Below are 16,818 nucleotides of genomic sequence, written 5' to 3'. Positions count from 1 at the left end.
TGGTGACAGTTTGTGTATGTTGTCCACAGATGCATTATCCTGTACTTACCTATTGGTGTGGAAAACAGTACTGAAGCTTAGTTGTTAAATATTATTTCCCCCAAGGTGGACTTCATAAAACCCATATTCACCATGAGGTACACAAGGGCCCTTCAAACAAAAACTGTAGCTAAGTGATTTCTAAGAGTAGCAGATGCTTGTTTATTTATCTTTTGCTTAGAATTAGAGAAAACAAGAAAAGGAATACTAGGCTTGTAGCTGCATTCTTATTTACAGAGTATAATTGTTTTCCTGCACTATTTTTCATGATTTCTGCAAAGAATCTTGCGTAGTCTTCTTTGCATCTTCAATAGACTGGAAGCACTTCTGTTATTTATCATTGTACAAATTCTAGGTTTATGGCGTTCTGAAGTTGATGGCCCTGACCTGGTACTAGCTTTAAAGTCAACATATAATGAAGAATTATTTTGAAAGAGTAGCAGTAACACCAGCCTCACATCATTGTTTCCAAATCCTGTTGGTTATGTATTACAGATGACTCTCTCCTAGTAAGTTTGCTTAGTTATTACTTTCAGGGTTCCTGTGCTGGGAAAATGGGTTGCAAAAGAGACTGTGGGTATCATGACCTCATCATTCATATTCAAAAGAAGATCAGCAAGATTACTAAAGTGCATTACTTTGTAAAATTATAACCCCGGGAAGTAATAAGGTTCAATTACATTTTTTTGGCCAAGTTCTTTTTAAGAAAGTATCTGTCTCATGGCTGTATTTTATTCTTTGTCTTGATCATTGGGTAACAGTTCTCATGAGGATTTTTCATCTTCTCAAACCTTGCAAGAGATAAATCCCTCTTTTCCTGTGGTCCACTTCAGTCTTTGCATATGTGCATTTTCTGAAGCATTAACCGTTAACAGTTGTGCCTGAGAAATCAAAATTCCTTACACAGCACTTTATAATGCTGGAGAGCAAATACAGACTACACAAGAAGCTTTCTTCCCCTTTGCTCTGCAGAAGATCTGAAATATCACAGTGAACAAGAATATTCCAATCCTTGGAGCAAACTGATGGACCCTGTGGGCTGAGCTTGTCTAAAATGCAGAGCAGCTACCTCTGTGCATTCTTGCACAAAACCCATTGCATCTATTGTTAAGGGTGGCACCAAAAGGCAGAGGATGCTGAAATGTGTTTGCTGATTCTCTGTATTCTCTCTTCTAAACTCAGGAGATTACTAAAACAGGTCAAATTCACTCCTACAAATCACAAACAAGAATGGGATAGTTTTTAAGTCAGTACAGAGAGTTGAATTTATCTACTGTGCCAGTGTGATCTTTGTAAATGAATGATAGAGGACAATACTGCACGTATCACAGATTTATTCTGTAAAATAATTGTAATACATGATTTAAGATCTTTTTTGTCAGCTTCTCATTTGCTCTCTTTTCAGTGTTTTTTTTTTTAACTTTTGCCATCCTTGTTTTGAGAAGATAAAAGTCCAGAGGGCTCTTATTTTGTCTTCTGCTTTTATCTGTGGTGGTAATAGTACATACTGTTCAAGGAAGGTGTAGTTAATAATGTGTAGTATATTGAGGCAGAATAAGTCAAGTCATCTTAAGTTTTGTTTTGGAAGATGTAACAAAAATTCCCATGTCTATAATGCTGGGTGATAGAATCCCATAGGAGTTGAATGGTGTGATGTTTCTGCACAGGTTTTTTCCTCATGTCAGTTTAAAAGGGATTCCCCTGCTACAGGATCTCAAAGGAATTTACAGTTGTTCTTCTAGGTGTTTATGCTGCTCAACAATTTAGACTGCCCATCATGACTCATTTTGAAGCCTGCTCTGCCTGCCTGACTTGTATTTCTATGTGCAAGGATTTGAGGTTGGCAGAAAGAATACTGTGAGCAACAAGCAGAAATGATGAGTTAGACATGGACTTCACGGAGCTTTCAATGTTTTTAGAAAGGGAAGTGTTAACACTGAATAGATGACGTTAACACCACCACCACCAAGAAAGAAAGAAAAAAAAGAGCTCTGAAAGCTGTATTGACTAAATCTTCTAACAATGCTCGCGATTCTCCTAAATCCTGCTCTGTGTTTTTGTATGGATTTTTCATAGCACAGACAGACGTTACCCACAGTGTGATTCAGAGTCTGTTTCTAGCCACGCTCTTGCGTGATTTTAGCTTGATTTCACGGGAGGAGCAGAGAATGAAACACCGTAGCTCATGGTTGTCAGCAGTGAAAAATAGCCAGGAATCAGACAAACAGCTTCATTGCTGAGATTATTTCCGGGATGAAAACTCGTCCAACAGCTGTTTGCTTTGGCCACTACTCAGTTCCCTTTTTTTCTTTTTTTTTTAAAACAGAAAAAAAAGAGGTTTGTTTTTTTTTTAAGATGTGGGCTGGTTATTTATGTAGTCAGGAAGAGGTCTCTGCTTCCAGTGTTGTGGTCTCTGAGCTGTTTTGACAGTTGGAGTACGGGGAGGTTTCCTCTCTTCTCTCTCTCCTTTTCTCCCATCCGTCATTCACGTAATGCACAGACCTGGAATGCTGTAGGAAGAAGAGAAAGCGAATTTATGAGTTCTTTAATCCCAGACAGGCAGCTCTGTGGCAGTTACCTTCAAGAAAAGTTCACGCCCCAAAGGAGCGTTTAGTCTTACAGAGCCACTGACTCACTGAGCAGTGTGTGTGAGTGGCTGCGAGGGAGAAGGGGAGACATGAAGGAAAAATTCTGCTGCCTTGTGAAACTCATAACATTATTGTTTTAAGACTTTTCGAAAAGATGACTGCTACTTTTGTTTAAAGCATTTGTTCTGAAATTGCTGAAGCTGGAGTCTACCAGACTGAGGTCAGGAGCATTTTCTTTGGCAGAAAGAAGATACTTTTATAGAAGCCATGCCTGTGCTTGGGGTTGCCTCCAAGCTGAGACAGCCAGCCGTAGGGTCAAAGCCTGTCCACACTGCCCTCCCGATACCCAACCTTGGCCCCGCCGGCTCACAGAAGTACTCACCAAAGTCCTTGGAGCTTACTGGGGCAGAGAGCTCGATGCTTTCTTGTCAGCTCACGTTAAAGTCAACCTGTGATTTTGGAGAGAGGAAAATGCTTCAAGGAAAAACCCAGGAGATCGAAGATAGCAAGGTTAGTTGTAAACTTTACCTGTGGAACTCAATTCTTAAAAAAGATGTTGATTTGCTTTGAAAAAAAGTTTGATACAAACTTTCTGCATGCAGAACTCGGGGGTAAATGAGAAAATAGAGTTTTGCTGTCATCACTGAACTTCCATAGCAGCCTTGAAAATTTGTTTTGCTCAGTGCTGCTGTCTGAATAAATATTCTTTTTTTAAATGTTAGTGTTATTCACTTAACAGATGAATTTCGATAAGGATCAGTAGAATCATAAGGAGAGAAAAATCATTCTGGCACCCAGTAAACAGAGTATTTAAAAAAAAAATCTTGGCAGCTTTGTGTTATATTATGAAATTTAAAAAGAGATCTCACGCCCACACCTATTCCCACAGGGAGGCTCTTTTAAAATAAAAACATGCAATTGATTTTCTTTTCAATTTTCAAATGATCTGGCTATTCTTGCTGCAGAACTGCTCAACCAGAAAAACAGCTTCTCAGGGAAAAGTACTTGTGCTTTTCTCTTCTGTAAAATAGCTTCTTCCTAGCCTCTATCTAGCCCCAGTTCATTATGATTTGAAAATAAAAGGATTGTCTGAAGTAGGATGTCACAATATTTTTCAGACTGCTTAGGGATTTTTTCTTTTGTAAGGGGATTGTTTTTGGGTCCTAATTAACTTTTAACAAAACTTCTGCTTGATTTTCAGCTAGGCTTTCTGTTGTAGTTGAGAACATTTTTCATGCTTTGTACATGAGTATTAAGTCCCTTCTTGTCAGCAGCATATATTTCTGTAGATCTTTCAGTCACTAACGTTACAGCTGCATGTGTGGTTTGCACAGCTTCAGCAAGCTGTGAGGCTACTTCCTCTTGCTTTTCTAGTACTCTTGGTTTATGGAACTGATTACCACCCTGGAATTAAACATATATTTTTAATTGTACCTTAGTTTGAGAACACTTAAGTGTCATTAGAGTTGTTACAGTGGCAAGATACACATAATATATATACTTGGTTTTTCTTTGTTCTTAACTACTGGGTTAACTCTGTTTTAGTGAAGAAAGTTGGTTTTTGTGGTTAAAGCATAGGGCTGGGATTCTGAACTTTGGTTTCCTTTTTAAACCTTGCCACATATTTACACATGAGATTTTGGTCATGCCACTTAACTTTTCCCTTGGAGTTTTCTGTGTCACATCTCCCTGTCTCCCAGAGATGATGCATTAGTGGTGTCAGACATCCTATACTGTAAACTGTTCGTCTCCTGATTACCACAGGTGATGATCAGCCCATTTCTATAACATGAGTATGAAGATAATATGTTTGAAGATAATAAGTTTTCAACACAATGCTATTCCTTCTTGTTTACCTATTTTTAGTAGAAAATATTCTTTCTTTGTTTTTAATGGTGTTCCTTAATGGATATTCTATGAAAAGTAAATTAGTTTTGCAAATACTATTTTCCATGAAAAAAGCAAAAGGTTACATTGGCGGCTGAGAAGTGTTTCTTGTTTACTTATAAAAGTGTGGAGAATGATATAAAGCAGCTTGCCTTCAAAATTTAAACCACTTGGGAGCTATTAGTAATTAGTGTGAGACCAACTGGAAGTCACAGCCTTCCAAGGGCATCTGGTCCTGAACTCTGCTGAACCTCTACTGAGTGAAGTAACAGCCTGGGTGGACACAAACTGTGATACCAATTTGCCATTTCATTGGTTTGAAAATACCTGTCATCTCAGAGACTCTTTTTTTAAAAACCAAAAAGCAAACCAACTTCCCAAAAACAACCGACCAGCCATGACATCCTTTTCAATATATGTTCTCCATGGAGGCTTCTGAGCAGTTTTAAAAGATGAAAAGAGTAAGACCAGGCTGTGCACATGATGGTCTGAAATCTTCCTGCAGCCACCTGGATTTATAGAAGTGATGAACATTCAAAAAGTTACTGATTTCTGAAGCCTTTCTGTATTACCCCTTTATAAGTTCAACATTCCCAGCAAAGCTTAGTGGCAGCCCTTTATTTAATTTTCTTCCTGGCACATTTTTTGAAACATGCTATTTTATTCAGCATTTAAGCAAGTTTAATGAAATCTTTTTGCCAAAGGGGTTTGGACGGTAAGGTGGATGGGTATTTATGAAGATGACATTATTTTAATGCTTTTGTTACTAGAAAGCTTCAAAGGATCAGCCTAAAAGTATTAATGCTGATTTCTCCATCGGTGATGGAGATCCCTGCCACCTGGGTAGGCTCAGAAGTATGTGTAGGTTATTTAAACAGTAGTTCTAAGCACAGATCTGATGGAGATGTTAATGTCTCTTCAGGCTTCCTGAGCAGATACAAGTGCTGTACCAGTACAGGTTATGTCATCCCAAAGCTTGACCATTTGTGAGTGCTGATCCAAATAGATCTTTTGTTAGCAAACACACTAATCCCTGTGATATCTCTGTGTGACTGTTGTATGCAATGATGTACCTTGGAGCTGTGTAACTATAAAAATGGTCAGATAAAATGTTTTTCAACCAAAATGTAGTGAATAACTAGCCTGAGTTTCCAACTCAGAGTAAAATCAGAACATATTTCTTGTATGCTTATGTTACATATATCATTGCATATGAGGCAGCACTGATTTTTGAGGGAAAAAATATGGATCTCTATCTGCAAAAGACAATGGAACATATGAATTCATCATCTAGTTAACTTTGGCTCTTGTGTGCTGAAAGCAGTGCCTTTTGCATTGCTTGCTTTGGTGTTTACATTTGCTGCAGTGTGGGTCACAAGTTTTCTCATCCTGTCTGCAAGGCACTTAGATTGACATGTGTAGCCACTGTGACATATCCTGTTGCTATCTATTAAGTGCTAAGAATTCTAAAATAAATTTGGGTTATGCATGTCAATACAGTAGGTCATTGCCACCCAGCTGTTTCCTCTATGAACTTCACTCTCACCAAACCTGATTGTTTTTGTCGTTTGTGTTGGCTTTCTCACAAGGCCAAGGCTGGTTGGGAATATAGCAGCAAACATCAGTTCTCTTTTCCCTTGCTGTTTCTCTCATCTCCTGCAATTTTGTTGCACTTGCAGTCTTGGTTGTTTTCTTGTTTATGGATATTATGAAGTTTGAGGTTTAAAAAAGTGATATTGTCATAAAAAGTGTGGTAGAAAAAGTTTGAGGTGATTATGTTTACCTTCTTCCTTAATTGTATAGAACTTAGTTAAGCTTATGAAACCAAATAATAAGTTGCTAATGGTTTAAATTATTCTGTGTATAGTTTATTCAAATGCACTTTTTGGTCAAGTTTTTCATAATTTGTGCTTTGGTACCTCGGTCTCATACAACAGGTTCATCTGCTTTCTTGCTAAAACCCACTGATGTTTAGTCTGACTGCATGAACACTTTATGATGTGAATAGTCATGCAAAATATTTGAACACAAGTATTCAGAGCACATTCTTTTTCCCTGAGTATCATATAGACAAAAGTTTATTCCTATATATGTACGCAGGAACAGAATCCAGCTGCTGGATTCATGAGGTGAAATGCTGTCTGTCTTTGAAGCAGATGGAGTTTTGCTGTTCAGCTGGACAATAGAGTGTTTTTATACAAAACCATATATATTTTGTAGTATTTTTCTAACTGTGGGTATAGTATTGTTTGTATTTCTTTACCACCAATTTTATATGCTTGCAAAATTAATCATCAGATCATGGTAGGTTGCTTTTTGATACTGTTGTTGTTATAGAATGAGCCACTAAACAGTAACAAAGTGAAAAAATCCATTGATATTGTAGGAAGGTAAATTAAACAATTACTTAAAACTGTAAGAATGAAGAAAGAATTTATTTGCAAAACCAGCTTATTTGGCCACTAAATCATAACTCTGCACTATATTATTTTAAGGATGGGTGTTGAGAAGCTAGGGCCAGACTGTTCAGTTGTGCCTAGAAAGAGGGAAAGGATCAAAGGGCACAAACTGAAGGACAGGAATTTCCATTGAATTTCAGGAAAAAAATTCTTTACTTTGAGGGTGACAGAGCACTGGAACAGGCTATGCAGAGAAGTAGTGGAGTCTTCTTCTCTGGAGACGTTCAAAACCAGTCTAGATGCAATCCTGTGCAACCTGTTCTTGGTGAACCTGCTTTAGTAGGAGGGTTGGAGTATAGGCTCTCCCTTCAGCGAGTCTGTAATGTTGACCTGTAGCAAAATGCCAATGGCAGTAGTGTTTTACTCCAGGTCACCTGAAAGCGTGATTGATTTCATCTACTCTCACACATTTGATGGTGTAGTCACAAGTGTGTTACCATGAACCCTCTCCAGCACAAAGCTGTGCAGCTGCTGGGAGTCAGGAACCCCTGCTAGGCACACTGGTCTTCTGGTCTGGTTTCCTGGGGCTGCTCCTTGAAGTGCTCTGCTTTATGTTCCCAAAGTTTTCCTCCCATCATTAGACTTCCTTCTTCACCATTTATGCGTCCAAAGTGAATTTTCTCTGAGATTAATCTGATATATTAATTGTAGGGTTTTGGTTGTATGACTTGGATGATAAGCTTTCTTCTTGGATTTTAGCCTTCTTTCCTGAGTTAATTAAATCCTTTACTGTCATATTATCTTATTTCTTTGAGGTATTTTTGTTTTCAGTTTCTCTTTGTTCATGCTATCTCTCTGCTGCTGTCTGCTTTATCTGTTTCTTCCTTCCTGTTGGCAGACATCTTTACAGGCTACTGAATATAACTTATTTTTCTCTGTATCCCCTAATCAAGTCTTCCTGTCTTTCCTGCAGCATTTTTCATATCACTGTTCAGTATCAAAAAGTGCTAGTCAGCCTCCCCAGCTGATCCAGTACACATATGTAAACCTAAGACTTTTCTTGATACCTCAGTTTTGTGGGAATGTGGTAAGATCCTAGTAGTATGGAGATACTGGTATCCAGAGGATGAATAGACAGTTGTTTGTGACCTCTCTTACAGGGGTCCAGCCCCACTAAGTTCATTAAACAGTTTTTATACAGGAAGATCTTAGGGGAGCTCAAGAAATTGATCCTCTGCTAGGCCTCCTGGAAGAAATGACAAAGAATATCAGGTGTCCACCTGAGTAGAGAAGCAATTCACTTCTCTAGAGGACAGAAATCTGAACAATTAAGCTGGGGAAGCAATCCCCAGTAAATCAGCAGAACAGAGCAGAATAGATTGTGCTACTTGGGGAGCGTGTCCAACAGAGAATGGGGTCCAAAACACTTATTGCTACCAAGTGAATGTTGTTAAAGTAATCTAAAATAAATGTCAGTGTCACAAAACCAAGCTAAATGCTTTGATCTGATTAGACAAAAACATGTGCTGTAGCTGTTAAAGTGACTCTTTAGGTCTATTTCATTTGGCATCGTACCATTGCATCTCAGTTTTACTCTGAGGACTTCTAGTGTCATTCAGACAGCCCTTTTGCACTAGACCATTAAGATGCACATGGAAACCTCTCATTTTTCCCTCATCAATTTTAAGTAGTTTGTCAGTGATGTGATAAATCCTGCCCATCACAAGACACCAAACTTGGAGAACAGCTAGGCTCTTTTATACAGACAGACCTCAAGGCAAATATTTTTGTTTTCCATACAGGGGTGGAGCTTCTGTTCACGTCAACAGGAGTGCTGTGCACATTGGAATACCAGATGTGTACCATAAATGACTTCCATATCTCTGTCTTTCCTCAGCTAACCCTTTCACACCACTTACTTAGGTTTCATGTGACCCTTTGCCACCATCTCCCAAATCTCTCCAAAGCAAAGCATCTGTTGCAATCCCACATCTCTTTGACATTTCAGTTTCTTGGATACGGTTTTGTCTGGTCTCTGAGGCCCAAGCTCCACTGAGTTTCTTGACACACTGATTCTAGGGAACATAAATAAATGAGTCTCTTTCCCCTTTTGTCATACCCTTCCTTTTCTCAGCACTAGTCCCCTGGAGGTATCTGCCTTGTGGGTTGGCAAGAAATGAGGCTGCTCATTGTGCCGAGTGTTTCATTTACAGCACTACAGCAAAGGCAATGGAAAGGGCAGCAGAAGCAGCCAGAAACTGCCTATCTTCTCCCCATAGTGACCGCTAGTGATGGGAAGCCAGCAGTGTTTCAAAAGCATTGAGCTGGCTGCCAGAAATTTCAGTCAGCACTGTGGACACCTGGGACTATGTGTTTAAAATTCACACAGCCCCAGTGAAGCCAGGACAGTTGGCAGGAGCTCAGATTGTCAGCAATTTCAGCTTCTTGTCTAGTGCTCTGAATTATTTCTTTATCAAACAGATAACAGTGTCTTTAATGTGTTCTATGTATCCAGGACCATCTGTCTACGCTATATTATAACTTATTTAAGAGCTTCGTTCTGTATGAGCTTGGACTAAGTTTCACTGTTACATATTTATTGTCTAATCATCTGTATCAAACACATTTTCATAGAGTTGAGATAAATGCAAAGTAAGACAATATAAACTCTTAAATCTTTTGTATTTGTAAACAAATTGTTGGAATATAGGTTGAATGATGTTTCTCGTCTATAATTTGTAGTTGGGATCATGGATAGGATGATATTCACCAACCTGAGGTCAAGGTCTCTGTCCAAATTTCTACTGCTTTCATGTTATTTCCCTTACAAAATAAGAACATAGAACTCAACTTATTCCATATTAATTGGTGCGTTGTGAGCTATATTACACATCATCAGATGACAATCACACTTACTCTTTTGTGTTGCATTTGTGTCTGGGGAAGCTGCTTGAGGACTTCCTGACCAAACAACTATTAAAAAAAAAATCCTTTACTCAAAAATGGGACTTTGTCTGCAGGATAATGCACTGTGAATGCAGCAGAATTGAAGCTATCCAGCAACATTTGCTTGGTGCAACACTCTTGCAGCCCCCTGGGATAATTTGTTCTTCATAACCACAAGTGGAGATAAGTGGTCTCCAACTTCAGATAAAAATAATGGGCTTATATTATACCCCAGGAGGTTTTAGTCAGGCTTTAGTAAAACTTCCCAGCAGTAACAGTAGTTAAACTTTGCTTCTGGAAAATAATAGTATCTCCATCACTGGAAAACTGAATGTGTATGCTTGCCAGTCAATAGTATCATTAGCAGTGATCCTCTGTTGTGCAAAGGAATAGGTGACAAGCTTGATGGTCTTCTCATTCTCTTTTGTCATTCCTTGGTTCAGCTGACTTCAGGTGCATGGTAATGAAACCATGCTTCCCTGGGAACCTGAGCTGACAGCACGGTGGCCCACAGTGATAACACATACATAAGGACTCTCTTTTGATACAGATTTACTTCCTTAGAAAAAGTGCTGTTGTGCAGTATGGGTGTTTCCAGAGGCATTGCACTGAAATATTGCAGTTCCTGGTAAGTGTCCCAAAAGCACTGAAAGCTAGTGGCCTGTTTGGAAGCACTCATTTCCCTGGCATATCAATATTGGAGTGTCCTCATGCCTCAAGAGCCTGGGAGACATTGGAGTGACTCATGGGGACTCGGTTCTTTACTCTATTACAAGGAATATAGAGGCCCTATGAACTTAAAAATGCTTAATTTAAAATCCCTTCAGGAGCACTGTAGTGAATATTTCTTCTAGCTCCATTCTAGGGGTCCCTGGAAGACAGGAGCATCCCAAAGTACCCATCAGAGTGAGGGGTGCCACTAAGATTGGGGAGCTTAGTTGCACTGAAAAACATTTCTTCTCAAATGAAAATAATATTCTTTCTGTGGAATTTTCTGTTTATTTCAACCAGACCTTGATCCTAGAAACTTTACTAGATTGGTGTCCTACTATGGCAGTGTGTATGTATGCAAAAGTCATTCCAGCCCTGTAGAATACACGGCTGTATTACATGGACTGTGGGAGAAAGGGAAAAACATAATCCCTATAGTGCAGAGGGAAGAGAGAGATTAAAGGGAAAATGGATGATTTTCCCACACTCAGGCTGGGCCTTTGTGGCAGGACTAGGAATTTGAAGTCATATATATCTCAAGTCCCAATCTCCACATCATAACCACAAGCCTATCCTTTGTCTTTTCTAAAGGATCAGTTAAGAATGAAACATCCAAATAATAAGTTATTTTTCCTGTTTGCCTCATAAGGACAGTTTTGGCTTTGTAATCATTTTAATGTCAATAGCTAGCATAAATGTGGGCCCAGCTCTTAGCTGGAGGTGGAATTTTACTCCAGGAGACATATTCTCTTGATTTTGATATATCCAGCCAGCATAGACTAGCACAGTTTATTAAAGATACAGAATATTTTGTGCCCTTTTTGAGGCAGTATAACACTCATCAATGGTCCTGCATGTAATGTTGTTGATAGGCTGTTGACTTGCTAAATACGATGTGGAAAATCTAAGTAATTGTGAAGCAGGCCTGTTTTGAAGAAAAATGGCTTTTTTGAGTCCTAATTTCTGCCTTTGAGTACACTGCCTAGCTTGTTTGTAGCAGAAATTTGTATTTAGTAAATACAAATGGCATGAATTACAAATGAGATCTGCTAATTTTTTTGGCTAAGAGTTCATTCTGGTCTAGGTCCACTGTCCCTTTTTTTCTAGTATACTGGACTATTTTTTGAGCCACACAGTTTTTCTTGCACTTACAAACAGGGCACGCAAAGAGTAGTTCATTTAAATCAGCTCTGTGTTTCACTCTGACCTGATTCACAGGATGTGGTCTTGGAGGAAGCCCATGCCTTAACAATAGCCTTTTGACAAGTGAGGGTGTTTGGGGATTAAGCTGGAAGAGGAGGAAGCATATATCTATTTTCAAACCTCTATAGTAGTGGACTATTTTGTACGAATCTTCACTTGCCCATGATGTTTTAAAGGTCACAGACCTTCCTTTTTGTTTTTACTGGCAAGAGGATGTTGGCTGAAAGCATAACTTCAAAATTCAGAAAAGGAATGCAGAGTGTTTTGTCTGGTAAATGTGAAGGGATCATTCCCTCGCATAAGATGTGCAGATTTCTGATGGCTCTTGTGTATGTTCTGTGTAAGCCAAGATGAGAGAACTTTGAAAATAAGCAAATCAAAGGGAAGCATAATTTTGAAGTGGTTAGAGCTGGATCATAATATTTCTGGATATATAAACTGAGAAGGTGCCAGCCACTAAATGTACTAACTCTGCATAAAACATGAGAGAATTTTACCAAGTATAATATTAGTATTGTCCTAACCTACTTTCAGCATGACATTTGGTCTGACTTATCCTTTTAGTTATATTTATTCCTTGTAAACTCTCCTTTGCTGCTCTGTCCTTCTGATCTTAATTCAGCAGAAAGCATTTCATCCTTCAATATATATCTCAGCAGCTGATCAAAATATTTTGTTCAGGTGAAACTCTCCAATTGCAGCAAATTTGAAAACAAATTGGAATAAAAATAGTTGTTGAGCTCTCTCTTGTGTTTTCCATTTCAAATTATCTCTCTATGACAGTTTTAACACCTGGCTGTCTATCTTGTTGATGTTGTGTTAAGCTCCAAAAGATTTGGCAGTGAAAACTTCCTGTTGTGCATCAGGATTTGAATTACAGGGCATGAGTAAAACCATCACAGCTTAGTAATGAGCATGGCCATGCACAGAAAGATGACTTCCTAGCAAGTGTCGTAAAATATTTGACCACTTTCATTAATCAGGAAAGGCTGCATGGCTCATACGTGATTTAGGGGTGAGTAAGACATAAGTCAGGGTGCAGGATTTTTACTCACCGCAACAACAATGAGATTTCCTGGCAACACATCTATGCAGTAAACAAGCTGGTTTCTTTTTTTGGGGGGAGTATTTTTGTTTTGGTTTGGTTTTTGTTTTTCAGGCTCTTTTTTTGTAAGCTGTCTCTGTAGTGGAAATAAATAAGCATTAAATAAGAATGTGAAATAACAAATAAAAGTTCAAAAGGAGTTTAGAAATTTCCTCAGCTGAGCAGTCTGCCTGCTTTCGTCATTGCTGGCCAGCTCACCAGCCATAGTGCTGGAAGGAAGAGCTGAAGGAATCTGTTTCTCATGAAGGAGCAGTACAAATCTGAAAGCTTGAGAGCTGCAGGTTCAGATTTTCTTTTGAAATGCTTCTGAGAGGGAGTAAGGCTGAGCAACTCACATGGGAATTCAAAAATCTAGTTTCATTTCTGGTTACTATTAAGTACCTCCTTGAAATCAGCTCATATGTGAAATGGTAATAATGTATAGATTTTTTAGAGTGAAGTTGTTTCTTGGCTAACTATTAATTGATAACTTTTTTTTTTTTAAATACTGAATAATCTAATTAGCTACTTTTTAAAGTGTTATTGATGTTACTTTTAATTATCATAGACAAATGTGTTTGTTTTTTTTATCCTGATCTGTTATTGATGTTCTCAGCTTCCCGTCAGGCTAATAATGCATCCATTCTTTTTCCTACTTGTAATAAGAAGAGGCAAGTAGAAGGCATTTTATATACAACATGAATTTTTTTTTCATTTATAACCTTGTGATCCTGACAAAAGTAAGGAGAGAACACTAACCTCTTTGCTGCTTCCTTTACCTTGTTGCAGTATCACTCAGAAGACTGGTATGGCTCTGTAGTACTAGCTGAAACCTAACAGATAAGTTGCTCCACAGAGAAACTGTTGTAGTGATTGGCAGTCAAATACTCTGTTCATAGGTGTTGCCATTTCCAGATGTGTGTAGGGGGGTTTAACACAGTCTAATTTGCAGAACTTTCACATCCAGACTTCTCTTATGCAAGAATAAGGTTTCTCCAGCTGGGTGTTGGGAATGGGTTGGTGTTTGTGTTACTGATGAACAAGAGCAAAGCAACTCTCCCCATCTGTGACAGCTATGTCAGTCACAGCCTTAAAGAGTTTTGGTTTATAAGATAAGCTATTAGCACAAGGGAGTGGGGAATAAAAGAAAAAAATGTGTGGAAATGAAAACAAGGCTTTTTCCCAGGGCCCCACCAAGTCACTGCAAGATTTTTTCTGAGTTATTCAGCTTTATTTGTACATGATAAAGAGATGTAGAGTACTTAAGAGAGCTGATTAAGAAAAGTTTCAGAAAAGGGAGCATGCAAATCTCAACATACTGAGTACTACTGTGTGGAACTGAATAGTGTCATTCAAAAAATTATTTACAGGTGATTTGGCAAAAGAAAAATAATATTATACAGGAGATTCAGATCAGCAACATAGATACTGGATAACTCAGACCTACTAAAAGCGAGGGAAATAGGGACATATTTGAATCTATGGCAAATATTATCCCTTTTTTCCTGGACAATTAATAGTCTAATTTATTTTAGCAAAGTTGCAAGACTTCATTTTGAAATACTTATATAAATGAAAGACAGAGTGATAGTAGTTACATTTCAGTCTAGGGGACTTCACTTCCCATTAAAATTTTTATTTTGTATGACAATAAACTCAGCATTTTCAAAAATAATTTTCACTCAGAGATATATATTTGTCTTTAAAGGTCTCAGTCAGCAGCCTTTGCATGGAGGAACACAAGATTCACAACACCATTTCAATATAAATGAGTTATTTTGTCCTAATTAATTAGAGAAAAATATTACATATCTTCATATCCAAGTATTGGTCTTTTGGAAGGCATAAGTGCATACCCAGCGATGGGTATTTGTGCTCATATACAGATACCTGTTCACATTTATCTATGTATTTAACAAAGTTTAAAGTGTAGTTTGGTTTTTTTTTTAACTAATGTGGAAGGTGTTTTTTGCACATATATCTACAAATACATCACACATCATATATGGTTTTTTTTGGTAAAGGATAGAATTTTGAAAGAAAGAATAGAATTACTGCTTACAGTAACTTGCAAAAAAGTGAGATGTAGAACATACCTTTTAACTTGTGGTTAATTGTAGCATTAACTGATATGTTCAATACTGCAACAGGCAAACCCAGAAGAAGCACTGACTCCCTGTGCATCCTAGATTATGTGTTTCTGTCAATGCACCCACAGCACTCAGCAGCAGCTCAGCAGCCCACATTCCCACTGGCAGGCCAGGATCTGGCAGGTGCTGCTCTACTCTGTCCCTCCACTGTTCCTCTCTCAGGTTGCATTACCCCCTCCCGTTCCTCTGGGGTGTGAATCTGCTTCTGCAATGCTGAGGAGACTGATGTAGTCTAAATAATTTTTTTTAACTTATTTGGAATCAGTTTTCAAACAGACTAGATTCTCTTAGCTTATATTTGTATGCTTCAGCAGCTCTCTCCTTTCACCATCTCTATGATGTCTTCTAGGAAGATGTCCATTGTTCGCTCCATAACTTTAAATACTTCATTCTAGACACATGTCAAAATAATCCTTCTGAAATTAGAACTTGCTGTGTTCTTTAAGTCAGTGGGAGTTTTTCTGTTTGCTCACTGGAGTAAGATCATCCTATTTCATTATGGTTAGACAATTTACAACCTCTTACATTTTCACAAGGTATGATTTTCAAGCCATGCTTTTGTGTCTTATTTTTGGGAAGGTTGGGTTATGTTTGTATCCTGTGATGTTTTATGTCAGCTGACTGGTATTTTCTGATAATCATTTAATCTGAGATTTTTATTGAGGGAAATTATGCACTTAAAAAGGAGAAAAAAAACAAAAAAAAAAACCTTCTACTTCTTTGTGCACTGAAAACATTCAGAATTAATTGTTTTATGAAAGCCGGGCTTGTTACAGAAAAAAATAAGACTCTGTCCATTTACTTTTTTTAAAAAAAATTCTATCTGTTTAGTTGACCTATGGAATTTGGTTAATTAAAAATTGCTAAATATTTAGTTTATTCTTGCTGCTGAGGTATTTGGACATTTAGATTTTTCTTACAAGTGATACCCTGTTGTGTTTTTGAACAAATATTTAAGAACTATGATAGGCATGTCACTGCCTTTAATTTCCTTGTATGGTACAGTATGCAATTCATGTCCATTTTATACACTGTATAGCCAAACTGGAGTATGCACAAACAGTATAAGGAAAGAGTAATCAATCTGACTGCGTGAAAACTCTGAGGAAATACTGATAAGTAAAACAGCTCATAAATTCTGCAGAGAGAATTGTTCACATTCATGGCTCTAAAGATTAAAATTGAGGCTCCTCCTGCCCCACCCATAAATGACTTTTGGCAGTAGAAATGTGGTCAGTAAAAATCCACTCACAATCTTTACTGCCAATCCATGCCAGCTTTCTGTCTTATTCTATGTACCAAAAGAGTCCAATCTATATAGGGCCATTGCCCTAAAAGAATGTATTTCTTAAAGGAAAATTTCTTCCTGAGTTCAGTAATATTAGGTCCTGATAGCTGAATGTTGCTGTTAAGTCAGGACTAAGTGTGTGTGATTAATGGTCAGTATGAAGAGAATATGTAGAGCACAAGCGAGAGGCTCTTTAGGACTGCTTTTTCCTGACTGCAAATAGCTTGGGACCAATGGAAACTATTAGGAAAGTTCAAGAAAGTCCTAGCTCTTTTTTACTACATTGTAGATCAGTGAAGTTCAGAATCAACTAAGAGTGGGGAGCACAGAACAAAAATTGTTGAAGAAAATTTGTTAATTATGTCTTCTAATTTTTGTATTTATTGAGAATTGGAACCCTATTAACTATATTTGTCAGTTTAAGAATGGATGGTGGTCCTGCTGAAAACAGAACTCTACAACTACTTGAAAGGAGGCAGTAGCCATGTGGGAGTCAGCATCTTCTCCCAAGCAGCCAGCAACT

The 16,818-nt window shown here is 38.0% G+C and overlaps 1 protein-coding gene and 1 long non-coding RNA gene across 14 annotated transcripts in view; one reads left to right on the top strand and one right to left on the bottom strand.

The window, feature by feature from the left end:
- NAV3 (neuron navigator 3) overlaps window positions 1–16,818 on the top strand; it is a 504,955-nt gene that overhangs the window by 254,257 nt on the left and 233,880 nt on the right. For 9 of the 13 annotated variants that reach the window (XM_086884232.1, XM_086884231.1, XM_086884222.1 and 6 more), the window contains exon 1: window positions 2,186–3,137. The exons of the other annotated variants lie outside the window; for them this stretch is intronic. In XM_086884232.1, the coding sequence (XP_086740358.1) occupies window positions 2,895–3,137 (243 nt within the window). In that variant the 5' untranslated portion in view covers window positions 2,186–2,894. Of the gene's footprint in view, window positions 1–2,185; window positions 3,138–16,818 lie in introns of those variants that run through there. 13 annotated transcript variants of the gene reach the window in all.
- LOC147653607 (uncharacterized) lies at window positions 1,357–3,076 on the bottom strand. The gene is made up of 2 exons (XR_015285498.1): window positions 3,010–3,076; window positions 1,357–2,549 (listed from the first exon to the last, which is right to left on the bottom strand). It is a non-coding gene; the product is annotated as an uncharacterized LOC147653607 (long non-coding RNA).

Source organism: Cyanistes caeruleus, chromosome 4 (genome assembly GCF_971803275.1).
Source record: "Cyanistes caeruleus chromosome 4, bCyaCae1.hap1.1, whole genome shotgun sequence".
Lineage (NCBI taxonomy): Eukaryota > Metazoa > Chordata > Aves > Passeriformes > Paridae > Cyanistes > Cyanistes caeruleus.
Note: the sequence above shows the minus strand (reverse complement) of the source record. Positions and strands in the feature narration are given on the sequence as shown.